Source organism: Phalaenopsis equestris, unplaced genomic scaffold (assembly GCF_001263595.1).
Source record: "Phalaenopsis equestris unplaced genomic scaffold, ASM126359v1 Scaffold000294, whole genome shotgun sequence".
Taxonomy (NCBI): Eukaryota; Viridiplantae; Streptophyta; class Magnoliopsida; order Asparagales; family Orchidaceae; genus Phalaenopsis; species Phalaenopsis equestris.
In genome coordinates this window covers 587831-610739 of record NW_018164736.1, presented here as the reverse complement: position 1 = coordinate 610739, position 22909 = coordinate 587831, and the positions used below count along the sequence as shown (strand labels likewise).

At 33.8% G+C, this 22909-nt stretch overlaps 1 protein-coding gene across 1 annotated transcript; it reads right to left on the bottom strand.

Moving 5' to 3' along the window:
* Positions 1–1815: 1815 nt before the first annotated feature.
* On the bottom strand, positions 1816–22763 carry LOC110025204 (histone acetyltransferase of the MYST family 1-like). Its single transcript, XM_020725527.1, has 9 exons — positions 22411–22763; positions 10565–10653; positions 10221–10280; positions 9085–9294; positions 7559–7627; positions 7251–7412; positions 5480–5573; positions 5090–5232; positions 1816–2203 (listed from the first exon to the last, which is right to left on the bottom strand). Exons 1-9 carry the CDS (start codon positions 22709–22711, stop codon positions 2000–2002), a joined length of 1332 nt encoding a protein of 443 aa, XP_020581186.1. The 5' UTR covers positions 22712–22763; the 3' UTR covers positions 1816–1999.
* Positions 22764–22909: the final 146 nt, after the last annotated feature.

Sequence of the window (22909 nt, the reverse complement as noted above, 5' to 3'; positions counted from 1 at the left end):
TGTGGTTGCACCATGTATAACTCATCCAGATCTCCATGTAAGAAAGCTCTTTTTACATTCATTTGCTCCAGAGATATTCTTCTGCTACCAGACTCAACACAACTGTAACAATCATTATCTTCATATCTAGGGACGAAATCTCTGTATAATCCACCCATTTCTTTTGCTGGAAACATTTCACATCAAGTCTTGCCTTGTAGCGCTAGCTACCATTTGACTCCTCTTTCAGCTTGTAGACTTACTAGTTGTGTAGTACTCTTTTGCCATATGATAGTATCATTAATTTTTTTGTCATTATGTAATTACAAAAAAAGCAACCGCAGTGGAGCCAGGACTAGTGGAGAAAATTAAAATGTGGGGGGACCGTGTGTGCTTGCAATTACCAGCATTCTTTGGACCCTTCTTTAAAACATGCACACGTCGCTTTTAATATTTGACTTTATTTAATTTGGTGGTAATGCATTTATTGTTTTGTTTTCTAATGAATTGGAATTCTATTAGATTTTTTTAATTCTTAATCAGGTCATTTAATAATATTTTCACATAATTTTTTTTTTTCTCATAAAATATTGTTATGTAAAAATTGAATAGCATTAATATTATTGATAAGTTAACTTTGGGCTTATGTTACTCCAATTTAGCATCGATTCAAAATCATCTTTCAACTCCCAACTTAGAGGCCAAGAAATAAATAATATTGTTAGTATAAATATATAAATTTATATAAAATAATAATTTTTTTAATTAAAAAATAATTTCCCGTCACATAAATATCTTAAAAATAGCAAAATAATAGCAATAATGAGTCAAAATTACTTGAAAAACAAAGTAACGATGAAACTAACCCTGAAAGGTCCCTAAATCTGCATCCATACAATTTTACATTATATAAACAAATAGTAGAGTAAAACATTAATCCATAAATTAAATGTTTACATCCTAAGTGACGACATTCTAATCATAGTAAAACCCTAAATTTTTTTATGCTAAGTATGCTTGGGGTTCCAAGTTACATCTTACATTCATTTGTTCTCATTAGTCACTATGGTATTCAACAGTTCCATCATACAAATAATTTAGGGGCATTTCAGATGAAACTGTTAGAGGTTAGGACTAATATGTCTTCTTTTAAACCCCAAATTATTTGAAAAATCGTGAGAAGGGTAAGTGTACCCCATTTTTTTTTTCTTCGTACTAAACCCAAACAAAACGACTCTTTCATAGGAATAAAAAAGCAAAAAAAATTTTTCCATACGAAGTGCGAACGCAGCTCTGCCTGTTGACTCCAGTAATATGCCACCACGTGTACTACACTAGACCCTCTCATAAACACTGCACGGTTTCGCTTCAATAACCCTCGCTGAATAACTCCAATAAGTCCCAATAACACAATAATAACCCTTCAATAATACCACACGAAGAACAAATCCAATAACGCCACAGTCTCGTTTCAATAACCCTCACAGAACAATTCCAATAACCGCTTTAATAATGCCACGATAACCTCCCCAATAACACCGTGCGGTAAACCACATCAACAAGCCCGCAATTATCCCATAAATCAGCTTTAATAACCCACCAATAATGCCGCAATAACCTCCCATTAATCAGACGAAGAATTATTGCAGCGTTATTGAGGACTTATTAGCGTTATTTTGTGGGGGTTATTGAAGTGAAACCGTAGAAGTTATTGGAACGATTCACCGCACGGTGTTTATGAGGTAAAACCGGTATAACACACGTGGCGGCATATTACTAGAGTTCGCATGCAGAGTTATGTCCGCACTCCGTAGGGAAAAAATTCTCAAAAAGAAGACGATGCAAACTATTTACCATCTCCATAACAAATTTTAGTTAATACAAGGAAAATTTAGCCACATTAAAGCTAGCCGAAATTAAAACTATGATCCTAAAACTTCGAAAATTTATATTACAAATGCTCTACAATTATGTCTGCATCGGTACATATTGGAACCACATGATCAATGGATTGAAATAGTTAACTCTGTTCTTTGTAAGGAATCCAAATCAACTTGCTGACATCAACCTCTAAGCCTCCACGGCCGGCGGCCTTCAGGTGGCGGTCGAGGACCTTTGGGTCGGCGCAAATCACGTGCTGTCCCTTCCTGTACTGTATCAACTCCAGGCTCTGAAGAGTGCTCAATATGTCATCTACTTTTATAGCAGTCATATCACTTAGCTCCTGCAAGTTAATTGAAATTTATCCTACTGATTTCGGTTCAAGCAAATATGTCTTGAAGAAAATAAGACAACACACACACACGCACACAAAAGATTAGGAAAAGATATCATATTTATAATAATTAAACATGATATCTTGAAAAACCATCATATTAACAAATTGATGAAGATGATAGTCTAGTAATTCAAAAATAGAAATTGCCCAAGTGGAACAGATGAACAAAAGCCTTATACTAAGAACCCCTCAGTATACAGCTATGAAACATTCAGAAGTAACAGGAGCGAAGAAATTTTGCCAAATATTTCTCATTAATTTGATCAATATAAACTTTCTGATCATTAAATTTGTCCTGAGAAGCACAATATATAACTAAAAGACCAAACTTTACATCGCATTCATCTTAAATCAAATTTAATTTTTTTGATCAAATTTGAATCAAAATATCTCAGGTGATGGCATTCTACATTCTAATCATGGCAAGCAAATAAAAAAAAAAAAAACTTATATTCATTTTAATTTTTGTTTTCATACTAGAATCATACAAGCCTAGTCTTTGATAATAACAAACAGGAGACAAATTTGAAACCCCTTAGAGGAACTTGAACTCTTAAACATCGAGACACCTTCTTGTGTAATAGTCGAATTTCAATAGAAACGTCAAAGTTAAGTATGCTCCACCTGGAGCACTTCTAGAATGGGCTATCTCCTGAGAAGTTATACCAACAGAGCAAAATCATAAGGCCAATAGGCCAAAGCGGACAATACCTTTGATGGGTGAGAGTTCAAGCTATCACAAAAAATGCAACCATCTCCATACAACTAATAGTACAATCAATTTGACAGCTCCGTAATAAAATTTTATTCAAGGAAAATTTAACCACATTAAAGCTAGCTACTTTCTTGGAAGTAAGCGGAGCAAGGAAATACATTGCCTTGCCAATCTCGGGAAACATGACAGTAGAAAATATTAATGTTGAAGCTATGGAGCATCCGAATGAAAGCAACATAATCATCTGTCATTTGAAAAACTTAAAAATATAATCATGCTCTGAGAGAGATGCATCCGGATCAGAGAATATGTTTCATGAACAACGAAATGAAAATAATGAGTTCTCACATGATGGGAACACGAGTGATCTGACAAACAAATTAATAAGGATTACAAACAAATTAATAAGGACCACTCGTCATAGTAAGACACATTTCCTGCAACAATAACAACAACAACAACAAAACCTTTATCCCACTAATTGGGGTCGGCTATATGAATCTTTTTTCATGAATCCTTTTCCTCCATTGTGTCCTATTTAGTGTCATATTTTCATTTAATTCTAGTAAATTAAGATTATGTTTTATACAATATGCCCAAGTCTTCCAAGGTCTACCTCTGTCTTTCTAACCTTTCTTAACATAAGACGAATCTAAAACATCTACTCTTCTAATTGAATCATGATGGTCGACGTTTAATGTAACCAAACCATCTAAGACGACTCTCTCTAATTTTGTCCATCACTGAAGCTACACCAACCCTATCACAGATATATTCATTTCGCATTGTCTCAAAGTGTAAAGTCACTCATCCACCTAATCATTCTTATCTCGGCAACACTTAACTTAGTTTTATGCTTCTCTTTTAAAGGCCAACATTCAACGCCATAAAGCATTGCAGGTCTCACCACTATCTTATAAAATTTTCCTTTCAGTCTATGCAATACTTTTCTATCACACAATATGCCAAGCATTCTTCCACTTCAATCAACCAACTTGAATTCTACTAATAACATCCCCATCAATATAACCATCACTTTGAATAATAGACCTGAGATATGTAAAGCATTCACATCATTTAATAATTTGATCACCCATAGTTACATTTCTGACACTAGAACTACTACCACTAAAATTACATTCCATGTATTCAATTTTAGTTCTACTCAAACAAAAGTTTTTAAACTCCAAGGTAGACCTCCATAATAGACCTCCATAATTCACTTTTTCTCTCGTCTTATCCACAAGAAGGATATCATTAGCAAAAAGCATACACCAAGGTACATCCTCATGTAAATGTCCAGTAAGACAATCCATAACTAAAGCAAAAAGATACGGGCTTAAAGTCAATCCCTGATGTAATCCAACAGAAATAGGAAAATATTTGGTCAAATTTGGTCAATCCACCTTCTGCTCGCACACAAGTCACAGATCTTGCATATATATCTTTAATGACTTGAATATAAGTCATATCAACACTGTTCTTCTCAAGAACTCTCCAAAGGATATCTTATGGAACCTTATCGTAAGCTTTTTCTAAATTAATAAAAATCATATGTAGATCCTCCTTATTATCTTTGAACTTCTCCATCAAACCACTCAATAAATGCACAGTCTTCAAATTAATCAAATCAAATAAAGCCGTAGTGTGCGATGGGTTTAAAGAAATGAGAGGGAATGTAAATATATTTACTCGACATGAAAAGGCGTTTAATTTCAATGTAATTAAAAGGTAATCTGATTTACTTCAGAAATGTGAACAAATGTTTTTTTTTTATTATTTAAAATGACCTACTCTCAACCCTCCAATATAACATAAAGAAAATTTTAGCATGTCACCATTATGACTCACATGCCGCTCCTCACAATTAACAAACAATTCCTCATCAGCCAAACAAGAAAGAAAAAAAGTATTTTCCCACTCAAATTTTCCTCAACCAAATAATTGGGCTAAAACTAATTTTAGATCAATTTGTTTTCAATTTCAATAGCATTCTTCTTCATTTCAATTTTCAATTCCTTTGAATGAAACGGAGCCTTAAACTACTATGGTTTTACCACCGTTCAAATGAAAAAAAAAAAGGTGAAATTAACAGAAGAGAGAACAAAGAAACTAACTTTAATTGAGATATTCCCTTTGTGCTTCTTGAGAATGTCTAAAAGAACCCTGGTCCAGTATCCTCTGTAGCTTAACAGCCCAAGATCTGAAAGAGGACGCTCTGGAGTACCGACTTTACCCTCCTTCTTTGAAAGTTCATAAGCTTAATAGAATAAATACCAATTAAATACACTTCAAAGATGTACATGCAATAAAAAGAAAAAAAAATCTACAGAATATTTCTGTTTTAAATTCTGTTAACAAGTGCATATTTAAAGGGCTTTAAAATATAAATTCATCTATTCAGGTAAGTGAGCAACTGGTAGGAACAATTATAAAATCTGATAAGCTTAAATCGCTTCTTAACGAAATAGATGAAATCAGAGCATGAATCTGAGCAGAGAGATTACAGAAGGCGATTAGAAATTTCCCGTAGCCTTTTCTCTGATATGGAGGAAGAGTGAGAATGCAAGCCAAATTGTACGATTCCTCTGAGTGTTTTTCCTGTGTCATAAAAAATAAAACACATTTATAATCTGCGAAATAAAATTGAATCACAGGCTTGCCTGGTGAAGAAACAACACATCCAAAAGAAGAAAATTATCATTTATTAGATATTTTATTTCCTTTCAATCGCTCCAGCAGCTTTTACATAATTCTTATATAATCAAACCATGACTCAGCTTCAGAATAAGATTATCATACTTGAAAATCACAATCAAAGAGTAAGCCCGGAACACAATAGGGAAAGCAAGTATTATTACTCAAAATCAAATAGGGTTACAATCAAACACTCTTAAAAGAGAAATACTACAACAGACACAAACAAACTCAACTAAAGCGTATCACAAAAGTGGTGACCAGTGAAAGAAGTTGTTAGTTGGACGTGGGTGCTACCGGGAAGGGAAAGGGGTGCCGGTCGGTGGCCGGGAGAAGGTTCGGGGCTGCGGACTGCAATGGGGAGGTTGTAGGTGGCTGGGACAGAGATTAAGTGGCAGGAAACTGGTTTGGCAAAGCTGGAACAGCAACTATGACGCGGAGGAAGGGACTCCGGGAGGCTGGGACAGCGGAGAGGTGGCAGGAGAAGGGTTGTCTGGGTACTGGAAGGCGGCGGTGAGGGATGGCAGCAAAGTGGGAGGGAGCTAAGTGGTACGCGGTTGTAGGAAAACAACGAGGAAGTTATTTTCCGGGTGATTGCAGCGAATGCGGTGATGGTGGTGGCAGAGAAAAGATTACGGATGAGTGAAAGGGTCGAGAATAATCACCACCTCGGACGAGATACAATTGGAGCATCACTTGTAGTTGGATATGGCCCTAGAATGGAAAACCTGGACGACGATGGCTATCCTGACAGAAAAAACGAAAAAACTGAAAACCTAAAACACCGGAATAACATATATAAGCTCTAGATAATTAGGATTGCATCCCCCTATGGAAAGAAGACACCAATCCCTCATGGGAGAGCCGATCGGTGGCCCTCCCAGGTCTGTACCGGTTCAGTCTAGACGAAGGACATTGCGGGAGAAGCCCGCTGCTCTAAACAAAGGGCATCGCAGGAGAAGCTCACGGCTCCCTTCTACGCTGCGCCTACAACATTATTGGCATGCCCGCATCGTTATTGGCGCACCCGCGTCACAAAGACCAAAAGAATCTGACTTCTAAAAACATAAGGAACCAAGCAATTTAAAAAAACTGTTAAACATTATTGAAACATATTGAGGGGAAAAAAATGAAAATTAGTCGGCAAAGGTTATAGTCTATTATCAGCAAACAGCAGACCATAAGTTCAGTTATGAAATTATAGAAGCAACATGTTGCTTCGCAAAAATACAGTATAAGAAAATACCAAATTTTAAAAATCAAGGATGCAAGACGTTATAGCATGAAGCTGATGAATAACAATGAGAAAATAATATCTGAGCATCATTTATGTTTTATCAACAAAAGTTAGCAACTGGACTCAGTATCAGTGACACGTGAATATGATTTAGCCTACAAACAATAATGCAAAAATCTAACTAGACAAAATGACCATAGTGGAAAACATGTACGATGATGAATCATGTCACATTCAAAAAACATTATCATAAATCATAAAAATAATAATCTGCATAAAACATACAGTGAAAAGGTAGAAAAATACTACAAACTGAAATAAAAAAGAAATACAACGCGCAATACCTTAGAGAAATATCCAACCATGTGGCATCCGCGATCGTCACATTCACAAAGAATATAGAATAGAAACAAGTCAACATCATAATAAAGTGTTTTGTGATCGAGAAATAGTTTTGCCAAGTAGCACAAATTTTGCGCATAAACCTTGTTCTTCTTGCCATCAACCTGTTTGAATCATTCATTATCAAAAATGACAAATCATGATGAACAAGCCAAATTAACAATAAATAATGATGTAAAGAAAACCAAAACAGGATTAGAAAATCTTCTAGGCGCTAATTGCAATTAAATACTAATACAAAGAGGATTACTTCAAACATGGATAACGTGCCACAGCGGTAGATCTCATCTCCTGGAGGATGCTTGAGGTCACATTTTCTCTGCATTTTAAAGGAAAGACTAATAATTGATAGGAGAAACTAAATAAGATATCAACGGATTATTAGAAATATTAGGCACCTAAAAAACCATTGTTACTGAACAAGAAACCTCAAACGCCACCACGTGAGATAAAAATGGGTAACCTCTCAAGCTATGTGAGGCATACGAATTGATAGTGGCATTTAATTACAAATGCAGTAAACAAAAAACTAACATTTTATATAAACCTCCCATGCTACATAGCTTTATTAAAATAGTTTTAAGAAATTGAGCAGCTCACATAGCGGTTGGGTGCTTTGTTAGCAATAATATCTTGAGTTCAAGTCCTAGTACACACGTGGCTGTGATTAAGTTAAAAAAAAAACTCTAACATTTTGTGGGAATAATGCGCAGTCAAATATAAAATTTGTTTACCGCTGAGCATCAAGTTTTATAGAACAAGCTGCGGAAAATAAAAAAAGGGATACCATAGCTTTTATTTGCATAAGCACTGAGCAGAAAATAGAATGTTGCGTGTGCAGCCACACAAAAATCCCTAAAATCTTCAAGTTGAAGGATAAATAGAAATGCATAAACTCAACAAGTAGTATCTAGCAGTGTTATGAAAGCGTAAAGCACAATAAGCACAATGCGATGCACAACACTCACCTTTTTTTTTTTTGCTTCAAAGCACAAAACATAAAGCGAAGCGGCACTTTTATTAACTAAAGTGCTAATAGTAGGTTATATAAAACTATCAATGTATAAGTACCTTCATTAACAATTATAAAATATAAAGTATGAATTAGAAGTTGATATAAAAGATAAAAGAATGCGGCGCAATAGCTAACTTGTAGGTAAATATTGAGGGTGAACCTACAGATTAAATATTTGAACAATTTCTACTTTACTACAATAAGTAACAACATAAAAATTGTAAAAAAAAGCTTACTACAAAACACAAAATCAAAATTTTAAAACATAAATAAACCAATAAAGTCTCAAGTTTCATATACAAACTAAATTAATTCAATAACCCTTTATTCACTTTCGCTAGACCGTGAACTGGATCAACCGCTTAGCTTCAACGAAATGAAACGGTAATCGCGCACACCGTTTTGTTTTCACGTAAATCACGATTTTTAAAAACATTGCTACCTAGTACATCAGACTAAAATGCCCACCTAAATCTAGGACATATTTAGGTCAATTATAAAGAACTCAAAACAGCCACTGCAAACAATCACAGATGCATTAAATATATTAATGCAAACTAATTGGAAGAACAGCTACTCATAATGGTGAACATCAAACATGGCAGGGTAAGCAAAAGTAAAATATAGAGTAAAAAGCATTTCACCACAACGCCACATATATTTAAATAGATAGTTCAGCTTAAACACTTAAAAACATTTCCCGTTCAAAAGCCTTGCATCTCGTATAATATCTCAGAAAGTGAAATTCAGGCACAGCTCACCATATGTCTTTGAAGTTGCTCTTTGCGCTTCATAAAATTGAGGCAAAATTCACAAAAGTAGAGCTTGAAACAGTCATTGTATTCTGGCGGGAAAGGGGAGAAATACCATGTATCTATCTCATATCTTCCAAGCTCTATCTTTGCAATGTTTTTCACTTTAGTAAATTCCTCATGTTCCCTCAAACTGGCAGCATCCAGTTCCTCATGCCCCTAACCATAAAGAACAGAGACGACTAGGAATTCATGTCGAGGAAATGTTAAAAAAAAAAAAAAGATTTTATAAAAACTTTAATGCAATTGCATTTATTTGATCAAGCCCGAACAACACAATTGTCTTACATTCTCGATACTCAATATTATTTTAAGTTAAATTGCCCATCAAAAACATAAATTTTGCTTGATGTATTCACACATTCCATATCATAAGAATTATTCTCTACAATATAATCATGATTAAAGTGATGCTAAGATAAAATATCAAAATTACAGGTTTATGATGCTAAAAACACCTGGTGCAAATTTTATTAATCTACAAAATGGGCAATTTAGTACAACTAAATTATGGAGAAGTTGGCAGGTAAAGTTAAGGACTAAGAATATTGGAACAATAAAAGATTGGTTGGTCTCTATTTCAGAAAACAATAGCAGAAATAGAAAACATTTCCAAAAGTTAATTGCGCTCCACTTTTCAATTAGACACGAATTTACATAAAAAAGAATAGTAAATGCATCCCTGAAGCTAAATTTTCAATTTTGCACGCTTCACCACTACAATGATGTTATCACCCTGAAAAAAAAGTACCTGTCAGCCAATTCTGCTAAGTTCTTGTAGAAATGTTGTAATAACATAAAAACATTCTTCATAGTTTTATTCTTAAGACAAATTAGTAGCCAACATTGCTAATGAACACTAAAAACATAGCAAGTACATGTACTTCATATTCAACTTTGCAATGAGATTAAAGAATAGAATGCTTATAGAATAATGTATATGGCCAGAAAATAAAGTAGCCCCAATAATTACAAAAAAGGAAATTTAACCTGAATTAAGAAGACAATACATCATAAAGCATGCTGCTAAGCCTCTCTGAAGCATGTCAATGAAAATCTCACGAAATATGAACTCAAGTTAATACCTCAACATGTGTCTCATCAATCTTCCTTTTCTGATGGCGTGTCATCTTCAAGCTGGTTGCCTGTTAGATACCAAAATATAAGTTTGATTTTCTCCCCCCCCCTCCAAAGTCCGCAGCAGAAAATTTTTTCAAAGCGCATGCTTCCAAAAATACAAGCGCCACAATAGATAAAAATCAACATTGTATAAAGAACTGTATTATACAGATTGTTCTTTTATTGAAGGCCAAGCAATTTGAGCACAACTTTATAAATAACTGAGAACTCGCTAAATTCTGCAGGATACAGCCAGTTTATTCACAACGCTATAAAAAAGTGAGAAAAAAAAGGAAACAATAATACGAACCTTGTCCTCCATTTTCTCATCTACACAAGTTTCCACAGTTTTAAGGTCAAGCTGTTCAAGTTTAACCCATTCATCGAGCCTTCTATTAACTGCAATAAATATAAAAAATCAGTTCATAAGTTCAATAAAATTTCTTAAGGAACTGGAAAGCTAACAAACCTCAACACTAGTTGCAATAAGTAATAGTTCGCAAATAGTCATAAACCAGCATTCAGCAACCCGGTAAACCATGATTGGCCTTTTATAAATATTTTATCAAAGAGTGTACCCTCAAACGGGGAAATAGGTAGCAAAAGAATTAACTTAGACGACCATTAAAAGAATAAAAATAATATATCAAGCCTAAAAGATACAAGCCAATCATGTAATCCATATAATCATAGGTTCCTGTTAGAAAGTGTGCTTGATGTCCGGTAGTTGAATGACATTCTATTTAAAGAATTTAGAATTAAAACTGTCCAGTAATTTCCACTCCAAAAGTGGCTCCTTATGGTTTTTGGATCCTGAAATTATTGATTAGAGAAATGCCCCATTCATAAGGAATTTATTTTCAATTATATGTTTCCTTTCTGCTGTATCTTTCCTTTCTGTTCCATGTATAGGTTGTATAAGGCCACATATTACTTCTAATTATAATCAAGTGAGAACAATATAATTCTATTCAATTTTCTTGTATTGTTCCAAAACCCAAAATTTCTATTCTTCCGGAGTCTCATCCTTCATTGCAATCACCTAGATCTCAGCCTTCATCATCTGGCATGTCTTAGCAGTCATCATGTGTAGCGACCCGGCTTGATAGCTTGGAATTAATCAAGTCAGGAATTGCGGCGCATGGTAAAAACATTTAAATAACCATCCACATATTTATAAAATCTTAGAATATATAAAAGAGTCACTAACATGCACAAAGCGCAATAATATCAAAACATCAAGAAACAACATCATCTATATATAACATCTCAAACTAACACCAGACAATATATCACAACTCGAAAAAAAACAATACTAATATACAATCATCATAATTACCTGACAGCAGGGTCCTCCTGTAAATCAAGTTTCTCCTACCAAACATAACAAGCCTAAAATTTTTCTTTACCTGAAAGAAACAATTAATTTTAACAGTAAAGTTGACTTAGTGAGTAATTATCATCTTAATATGCATTAAATTATTTCGCCAATGTCAAGCATAAATAATCAAAAGAAAATGCAGCTTATTACTTTATAAAACACAAAAATTTTCACTTTATTTTTTATTCATTACTATTTCACTTTAAGTATTTACCTTTTAATCTCTTTAAGAACCATAATCGTATTACTGTCACAGTCGAATGTATCCTAAAAAATGTACCAAAAATATAACCTAAAAAATGTACCCTCAAAATTGCACTAGAATGTACACATTTATCTTGTCATTTATTGTGCACGAGTATATCGCATACCCTCATAGTATCATCTGAGAGTAATCCAGTATGACTTAAACTTTTACTAACATTTCATATCAATTAATATGCTTTAAAAATTTACTTTCATATGTCAGTCATTTTCCTCACAAATGTAAAACAGAATTCAAACTTTCAATTTGTAAGACATGAATGAAATAATTGTTTTAAACGATTTAATAAAGTAATGATTGCTTTAATAAAACTTTGATTTAATGCATAAAAAATAATTACTCGCATTTGCTTTCAAGAGACCTCTGACATACTCATTCTTCCACTAACTTCTTTGACTAATACATATATTAATTAAAAGTGCATGTAAAATAATCTCATTCTAAAAAAAACTTACATATATATAATGACATATAAATAAATTAACACATAAATCAATTAGGAAATTCTTTACCTTAAAATTTGGCTCGCTTCCTTGCACAAGTATTCTCTTTCTCCCCTCAATCTCAAAACTATATCGCCATTACCTATAGTACTTGCTGATTTCTAACACATTTATAATTAACACTTAAGGGACAAACTTAAACATGCACATAGAATTCATTAATTAAATTAATAAAACCCAAACTTACCAATAATGTTCGACTCGATAGTCTTTCCCACACAATCTTCCACTAACAAAGCATGTTTTAAATTCATAAACCATAAATGTAATATTATAATCTATTTTAATTAATTAACTTTATATATTTAAAACTTAAACTAAATCAAATAAATTTATTTAACTTAAAACTCACAAATCTTTACCTCAAATAAGCGTTGATCGGCTGCTCTATCTCACGCACGCCCGAAGTTCGACTCCCCTTCCCCTCTTCATCCCACATGTGAGCGCCGCAGAACTCATTCTCCTCCCTTTTCTCCTTCGGTCGCTACTCACCCAAACTCAACGCTCACGCTTCTTCCTCCAGCTAGTGTTCAACATCCAAAGTTTCCTCCAACTTCAATCTCTGGACGCAAGCACGACAAGAAGGTTTCCTTCTTCCTCCTTCAACTTCTCATTCCTTTTCTTCTTCTTCCTTCCTCTCCTTCACATAGTACATGTGCAAGAAGTCGCAACATCCTCATTCCTTCTCAACTTCAATCGGCTAGGGCTCAACACAAGACAACACACGAGAACTTTCTCCTTCCTTCTACGGTTGCCTCTCATCTCTTAGTTACAATAAGTCGAAAGGGGATACGACTCTTATGTCGTAATTGAAGAGGTGTGTATCCCTACACCTATTCTATTATATTATTATTATTATTATTATTTATTTATTTATTTAAAATTTTCAATTATTACAATCTCCCTACTTTATAAAAATTTTATCTTTAAAATTTAGAAAGAATTAAAAAGCATTTCTCAAACAAAAGGCTGTAGATATTTTTCTTCAATCTCAGAGACTTTTCTCTCAAGTAGCGCACTTCTTTGATCCATGCTTTCATAAAATTTTCACAAATGAGATTTCTCTATTATGAAGCTTCTTCACATCATATTCTAGAATCATTTCGGGCTCTTCAATATAAGTCAAATCAGGCTGAACATCAACTGACTCTACTATCACGCTACTTGACTCAACTACAATATTCTTCCTAAGTGAAAAAATGTGGAAAACATTATGCACACCTTGCATATGAGTCGGTAAAGTCAATCTGTAAGCTACCTTCTCAATCCTCTCCACAATTTCAAATGACAAGACAAATCTAAGACTCAATTTTGCTATGTTTTAAAATCTTTGCACATCTTTAATGGACTAACCTTGATAAAGACATTCTCCAACTTCAAACTCAGCAGTCTTGTGCTTGGCATCGCAATATTTCCTCTATCCTACATCGCACTTAGTCTGTCTCTGATAAATCTAATCTTCTCAATAGAATTATCAACTAAATCAGTTCTAATGATCTTTCTTTCACCTATTTCTGCCGAACATAATGATAGCATGCACTTCCTTCCTTACAATGCTTCATATGTGGTCGTCCCAATGCTATCCTGGTAACTGTTATTGTAAGCAAACTCTACTAAAATAATATATGATTCCCATCCTCCATTAAAGTCAAGAACACAACCTTAGTAGATCCTACAACATTTGAATAGTCCTCTTTGGCTGACCATCTATCTTGGGGTCAATCGGATGACCAAAGCTTCCTAAACTTTCTTCCACAATCTAGAAGTAAACATGTCATCTCTGTTGAAGACAATAGACTTCAGCACTCCATGCAACCTCACAATTTGATCCACATACAATTTGGCTAACTTCTCCACTAGATTTGTCTGTTCTATGTGCAAAAAATGAATAGACTTAGTCAATCTGTCGATGATACCTATATAGCATCACAACCCTGATATTATCTAAGCAACCCAATCACAAAATTCATTGCAATCACCTCCCATTTTCACTCTGGGGTCGATAAATGCTACAACTGACCTCTAGAATGTTGAACTGCCTTTACCACCTGACATGAAAGACACTTAGCCATAAATTCTGTCACACTTCTCTTCAATCCTTGTCACCAAAATACTTCTTTGAGAATATGATATATTTTATTATTCCCTAGTTGAATAGTATAGCCAGAAAAGAGTGTTTCCTCCATAATTTCATTCCTCGTATCATCAACATTTGGAACATAAACTCTGCTTTTATATCTCAATAAACCATAATGAACTAGCACATACCTCTCCAAACTACTTGTCTTATTCTGTTCCAGGATTTATGAACATTGACATCTCGGGCTAAAGAATCTTCAATTTTGCCTTCAAAGTTGACTGATATAATTGAAACAAACTATCATCACCATAATCAACTATAGATAGCTTCAACTTCTCCAGATCTTTAAGTAACCGCTCTTGTTGAGTAATTAAATGGTTTAAATTACCTGGTTTTCTTACTCAACGCATCAACAACCATATTTGTCTTCCCTGGATGGTACTGAATATCCAAATTATAATCTTTAAGAAACTTTAATCATCTCCTTTGCTCTAGGTTCAATTCTTTCGGAATAAAAATATACTTCAAACTTTGGTGGTCAGTAAATACCTCGCATATAACTCCAGACAGATAGCACCTTCATATTTTATGTAAAAAAGCAACTGTTGCAAGCTCCAAATCATGTGTGAGATAATTATTTATATTGAGGTGATGCATATACAATAAACATTCATGTTGGATAAGTACACAATCCAAATCCCTCAAAGATGCATCACTGAAAATCTGAAACTCGTCAAAACCTGAAGGAATAGCCAAAATTGGAGCAGACATTGGAAAACTTCAACTTTTGGAAAGCCTCCTCAAAATGATCTGATCATTCAAACTTCACTGCCTTTTGAGTCAACCTTGATAATGGCATGACAACCTGTGAAAGCCCCTCGACAAAATCCAGTAATAACCAACCAAACCTAGAAAACTTCAGACCTCAGTAATAGCAGTATGTCTTAGCCAATCTGCAATCGTCTGGATCCTATTCTGATTCACATTTATGTCGTCTCCATTGATAATGTGCCCAAGAAAAATTACACTGCTAAGCCAAAATTCACATTTAAAAATTGTCATAAATGTATTTTTTTTTCAAAACCTGTAGCACATCATGTAAATGATCTTCATGGTTGGCTTCATCACTCAAATGCACCAAGATATCATTTATAAAGACAATCACAAAAGTATCTAAAAACTGTCTGAAGCCCCTGTTTATCAGGTCCATAAAAACGACTGGAGCATTTGTCAATCCAAATGGTATCACCACAAATTCATAGTGCTCATATTTGATCCTGAAAGCTATTTTCGTTATGTCTTCTTCTTTATGATAGTCTGACTTCAGATCAATCTTTGAATATATAGAGACCCCTTCCAACTGGTCAAACAAATTGTCAATTATCGATAGTGAATATTTGTTTTTAACTGTGAGCTTATTTAACTCTTGTAGTCAATGCACATCCCCAAGCTCTCATCCTTCTTCACAAAAAAAACTAGAGCTCCCCAAGGTGAGGTGCAAGGTTTGGCAAACTCTTTATCTAGTAACTCATGCAATTGACTCTCTAGCTCCTTAACTGTCATTCCATAGAATGTCTTGGATATAGACTCAGAACCTGATAAGAGCTCAATAGTGAAATCAATTTGTCGCATTGGTGATAGCCTTGATAAATTATCAAGGTAACACTTCTAGATATACTCTTACCACCAAAATATCACACAAATATTGTATTTCCTTAGATGTGTCTGTTAGCTGAGCAAGAAAACCTTGACTTCTATTCCACAATTTGAAAGCTTTCATACAAATAATTAGCATAGATGTCAATTCTCTTGCACCATAAAATTTAATTTCTGCCTCCCTAGATACACTTATTTTAACAATATTTGCAATCAATTGTAACAAAGTTTTTAGACATCTAATTCATGCCTAAAATCAAATCAAATTCCACCAAGGGTAAAATAAAAAAATCGTGCATCAAAATTCTTCCCATTAATCATAAGCTTCACCTCACATGATTGATTAACTTCCAGAAAAGTATCACTTAACATTCTAACTGAGAATATCACATTTATAGAAATGATATTCAATCGCATCACTTTAACCAGTTCCTCGACTATAAAAAAATGTCGAGTGCTCCCAAATTAAATAATACTCTTATCAGCGTAGTCTGACGATAAATGATACATATCATTAAAATAACCGCACTAAGCATTTAGAGTAGGCTTATTAATATATTTAAATTATTATTTTGTTTTATGTGATATGACATGAATTATATGATACTTAAACTGCAATGGATTAAAATTAATAAGAGTAAAACATTCTGAGAAACTATATATACTCTGCGTTGGACACTGTTGAGTTTGGCCTGCATTCGACACTGATCCTGAAGATTCAGCTGCCCTCGGTATGCCAAAACTCTTTAGAGGTAGTGCAACACTGCTTCTAGAATCAGTTGAATCCCTACGACCCAAACTAGAGCAATTCCTTGCCATATGTCCTAATTGGTGACACCAAAAGAAATTATTGGATCCAAACAGACACCGTTATGAGATCTCGCACACTTGTTACATTGCTCCGCTTCAAATTGAGTGTCAATATTGTTGGATCTAGCCTTCTTAACATCTGCATTACCTGAGTGGAAGGACAACTTGCTCTGAGAGCCCTGAGAAAACATAGATCCCTCAAAATTTCTTGTCTTCGCAATGTCCCTCCTCTGAATAGCTTCTAGATGCAACTCAATCCTCCTGGCTCAACCACCAACACATAATAATCATCCATTCCAAGAGGAATCAATGACTATATAATCACATCTCTCAGTTTAGATAAAAAATCGGTGGCACTTCTCCTCTGCATTTGGAATCAACTCGCACACTTGTTACATTGCTTCGCTTCAAACTGAGTGTCAATGCAGCTAAATCTAGCCTTCTTAACATCTATATTACCTGAGTGGAATGACAACTTGCTCTGAGAGCCCTGAGAAAACCTGGATCCCTAAAAATTGCTTGTCTTCGGAATGTCCCTCCCCTGAATAGCTACTAGATGCAACTCAATCCTACCGGCTCAACCACCAACACAAAATAATCATTCATTCCAAGAGGAATCAATGACTATATAATCACATTTCTCAGTTCAGATAAAAATTGGTGACACTTCTCATCTGCATTTGGAATCAACTATGTGCATACCTTGAGAGCATAGTGAATTCTGCCTCGTATTGCATTATCGAGCGATCACCCTGTACAAACCAGATAAACTTGTTATGTATTTGCCTCTAGAATAATAGTAGTACGAACTAGTCTCTAAAAGTGCTCATGAACTCGTCCCACTATATCATTTAGTTGGTTCCACCCCCATAGTACTCCTCTAACTGACCTCACCACCATCTCTTTACCTCTCCTAATGCAAATATGGCCAATGTAACCATCCTCTCCGGAGGACAAGGTAATCCATCTAAGATTTTTTCCACTCTAAGCAGTCAGTTCTCAACATCAACCAGACCTCCTCTTCTAGAAAAGAGAGTTGGTCTCATATCCTGAAATAATTTTAATAATTTGTACATCTGACCTCTCCCACTAGAACTTACCTGAGACTGAAAATTCTTAATCAACTATGTTACTGCAGTCATCATCTCGTTAAATGTATTTGTATTCACAGTAATCTGTGAGAGTGTATCAACTTCTATCATATCATCTCTAGTCTCTTCATTTTTCATATTTTTGAAATAATGAAGGAAAAATTTTAATTAAATACAATCTATCCCTTTATTAATATTACCTATAAATTAATTTGATAATTCTAATGACTTTTAGATCATTATCAAACTTAGTCTCTCTAATGTCACTTTTGTCACGACTCGGTCTGATAGCTTGGAATTAACTAAGTCAGAAACAACAGTCGAATGGTGAAAACATTTAAATCATTATCCAAATATTTATAAAATCTTCTAATATATAAAGAATCACTAAAATCCAAAAAGTGCAATAATATCACAGAAACAACATTTGTAGAGAACATCTCAAACCAACACCAAACAGTATATCACAATCCTAAAGAAAACATTACAAATAAACTATCATCATAAATATCTGACAACAGTAGTTCTCCTCCTGTAAACCAGATCTCTCATATCAGACATCAACCTAAAGATTTTCTTTTTCTTAAAGAAATTATTAATTTCAACAGTAAGTTTGACTTAGCGAGCAATTATCATCTTAATATGCATTAAATTATTATGTCAATGCTATACATGAATGACCAAAACAATATATTATTTTATAAAACTGTAAACATTCACTTTAATTATTATCCATTCTCATTTTACTTTAACTATTTACATTTTTTAACCTCTTCAAGAGTCATAACAAGATTAGTATCATACCCGAAAGTATCCTAAAAAATGTACCTGAATGTGCCCTAAAAAATGTATCACAAGGTACTCTCGAAGTTGCACTCGAATATACTCCTTTATCATTTCATTTATCGTGCACGGGTAAATCGCATCCTCTGCCAGTACCATATGGGTAATCTTGTATGACTTAAAACTTTACTTAACATTTCATATCAATTAAAATCCTTTAAAAATGTACTTTTCTATGTTAGTAATTTTCCTCCCATTTGTGAAATAAATTTCAAACTTTCAATTTGTAGGACATAAATGAAATAATTATTTTAAACTATCTAATAAAGTAATTATTTCTTTAATAAAACTTTAATTTAATGCATAAAATTAAATAATTACTCACCTTTGCTTTCAAAAGGCCTCTGAAATACTTATTCCCCCACTAACTTCTTTGACTAATTCCTATATTAGTTAAATGTGCATGAATAAGAATCTCATTCTAAGAAAAAACTTACATATATGTAATGACACATAATTAAATTGACATATAAATCAATAAGGCAATTCTTTACCTTAAAATTTGGCTTGCTTCCTTGCACAAGTCTTCTCTTTCTCCCCTCAATCTCAAAACTATGTCTCCCTCAACTCAAGTACTTCTTGATTTCAACTACATTTATTATTAATACTTAAAAGATAAACTTAAACATTACATATATAATTCATCAATTAAATTAATATAACCCAAACTTACCTTACCAATAATTGTTCGACTCGATAGTCCTTCTCACACAATCTTCCAATAACAAAGCTTGTTTTAAATCATAAAAAATAAATGTTAATATAATAATCTATTTAATTATTTAACTTTATATATTTTAAAACTTAAAACTAAATCAAATAAAATTATTTAACTTAAAATTAAAACTCAAAATCTTTACCATAAATAAGTTCGGTCGGTTGCCCTATCTCACACACGCCCGAAGTTTGTCTTCCCTTCTCCTCTTCTTCAGGCACGCGAGCACCGCAGAACTCTTTCTCCTCCCTTTTCTCCTTCAATCGTGCTCACCCGGACAGAACGCCCGTGCTTCTTCCTCCGGCTAGGGTCCAATGTGAAGGTTTCCCCTCCCATCTCTGCATGCGAGCACGACACAAAGGTTTTCTTCTTCCACCAATTTATTTTTCTTCTTCTTCTTCTTCTTCTTTCCTCTCCTTCACACAATACTTGCGCACGAAGATGTGGCTTCCTTAATCCTTCTCAACTTCAATCTGCTAGGGCTCAGCACAAGTCAACATGCGTGATCTTTCTCCTTCCTTCTGCAGTTGCCTCACGTCTCTCAGTTACAATAATTTGAAAGGGGATACGACTCTTCTGTCGTAACTGAAGAGGTACGTATCCCAACACGTACTCTACTTTATTATTATTATTTATTTACTTATTCAAATTTTTTAGTTATTACATCATGGTTGCCTCTTACGTCCCGGGCTATTAAACTTATGAGGCTTAACATGGTTGGCTGCCAAGAAATGAGTGATAACTTAATCTCATGATAGGTTTTTGTTTTCAGAGTTACCATTATCAATTGTTGTTCATTAATCCTTACTCAACATCAGCCTCTGCTAATATATTTATACGCTTTATTGATTTTTATTCATCATCACCATTGTCTCCAACCTCTAACTACTGTCGGTGGTGTTCATCCCACTTGCACCTTCCCTTCTTCAATTTTCCAACATTTGAAGCATGTCTATACTAAGTTGGTCTCACTTACGTCGTCCATTCTTCAAGTTTCCAGCAATTGCAGCTTACATATATAAGAAGACAATGTCTACTCCAAAAAATTGTTCCACGGAGAAAAAAATTTAAGCAATTGTACCTTATCAAGCATATGGAGATCTCCAAAACATCCATAAAACATATAGAAACCATGAAAAAACCTGCTTAAAATGATCCAACATAGTTTAAAATTTTCTCAGATGAAACGGGATATTGAATCACTTGTTTATGTTTCTACCCACTGCAAAAGAAAATTGAGACACCGTGTGATCAACACCTCTAAAAGCAAAGAATGTAGCTCAAATATATGTGATCAAAATGAAGAACAACAATACCAAACAAGATATTAAATCCATCACAAATTATGTCATTCTAATGAAGAATATTATGTGAAAAGAAATAGAATTTGTCGAGCCATTAAATTGAAGTCCATCAAGCATGAGAATAAAATGAAAAACTTCATTAAGAAGGATATAGCATATGACTCTCTTGCATGCCTTAGTTTGATCAAATTAGCATTCAAATCATGGGAGCAAACATCCATAATGTCCTTGAAATTAATCAAAAGTTTTCGATATTCATGTATCTTGTTTTTTTATCGTTAGTATATATTTTAGGTTATGTGATGTTTAACATGATTTGTCCTTTAATAAACTATATGGGACCATAATATTATTTCTTATTATGTTAATTATGTAATTGATATTGTGATACATAGAAGAGAATGTGTCGATAAATTAATACACAACTGTCATAATTCATATTAATTTCATATTTATTGATGATTTATGATTTGACCAATATAAAAAATGTATTTACCTTACATTTTGTGCAGTATGTTATGCGTTATTAAATATCACATGGGTCAAGTAAGAGAATGTTAGTTTTTCATTATTTTATTTATGTGGCCCACGATTATTTATTTTAATAATAATAATAATAAATATAAATAATGAAATTAATTAATTAAGGATAAAAGGGTCGTGTTTGTTCCCAACAGACACTGTATCATTTCGCTTTAATTAATTAATTAATTAAATTATCTTAAATCTTATTGGTCAGTAACTAGCATAATGGATGGTGGTCAATAACGGATAATTCAGAGAAGGGACATGACTCTTCTCAATAGACACCTTATCTTTTCTTTGATAATTAAGAGAAGAGTCATCTCTCTTTCAAATATATGTCGTATATTTTCTCTTCATCAGAAAGTACAAAAAGTAATTAACGATTAGATAGAGAAATTTCATCTCTTCATATCTAATTCTACAATCATGAATATAAGTATGTTTCTCTTAGTTATGGGTATGTGAAAATCATGAATTAGAATATCTTTGTCATTATGTATTTTAAGAACTTGGGTCATGAAATTTGATGAAAAATTTAATAGTAAATCCGAACATGGATTTAAAAATTCTAACACAACATGTATTATAGACCGCATGCCACTTGTAACTAGAATAAAGAGAGATCAATAAAGTCCTCTAAAGTTTTATCACAATTACATACCTCCAAATCATACTTTGAAAGGCATAGGAAACAAGCCTCAAACCTATTAAAAAATTCACATGTCTAATATAAACTGTTAATCTTTATTTGGTTATGAACCAAGCCCTAATCCAACGAAACAATATTAAAAATAAAATTGAATATTTTTAACGATAGAAATATATTCAAATTAAATATATCATCTTATTTTAAGACTAAGCCGATGCTTGTCCCAAATAAATATACGCCTAGAATAGCCTATGGTATGACCAACCGAAGTAGAAAGCAAAGCAACCCAAACCCTAATTCTGATTGATATAGAGATGGAACACAGGCGTCTCACATTCTGTGTAGTGAACGTAGTACTCGTAGTCGTTGTTTCCAGAAGAAGGAACCTTTCGTCGCTCGATAACCTTGACTGGGTGGAGATTATGGTCCCTCCATCTACACATCACGCGCGTTCCCACCTCCAACGGCAGACCCCCCGCCTTTGCTTTCTTCACTGCCGCATCGTCGATTTCTATAAAACCCGCCGACGGAACGTCGATTTCCATCGCCGGCGAGGTGGTCACCATCTGATGAGCGCCGCTGTTGCACTGGGGAGCGGCGGCACCTCCACCGTTTATGCCCTCGATTGAACCCATGGATAGCACGGTTGGGTATAGTTGGCAATTAGAGAATTTGGTGGGGTATTTACATGGTTGACATTAGAATTTAATATTTATCGACTCCATTTCTAATGTAGATATTTAAATAAGCTTGAAACTGTTTTTTTTTTTTTTTTGATATTTAAATAAGCTTGAAACTGTTTTTTTTTTTAAAATAATGGTGATATTTTTTCT

Bases quoted from the DNA above. Each gene is read 5' to 3' on its own strand.
- LOC110025204 (XM_020725527.1), bottom strand. From the start codon at position 22,711: ATGGGTTCAATCGAGGGCATAAACGGTGGAGGTGCCGCCGCTCCCCAG. The intron at 9,295-10,220 runs GTATTAACTTGA...CTTTATGGTTAG, and splicing joins TTGATGAGACACATGTTGAG to GGGCATGAGGAACTGGATGC. The intron at 5,233-5,479 runs GTAATCTCTCTG...TATTCTATTAAG, and splicing joins GAAATTTCTAATCGCCTTCT to CTTATGAACTTTCAAAGAAG.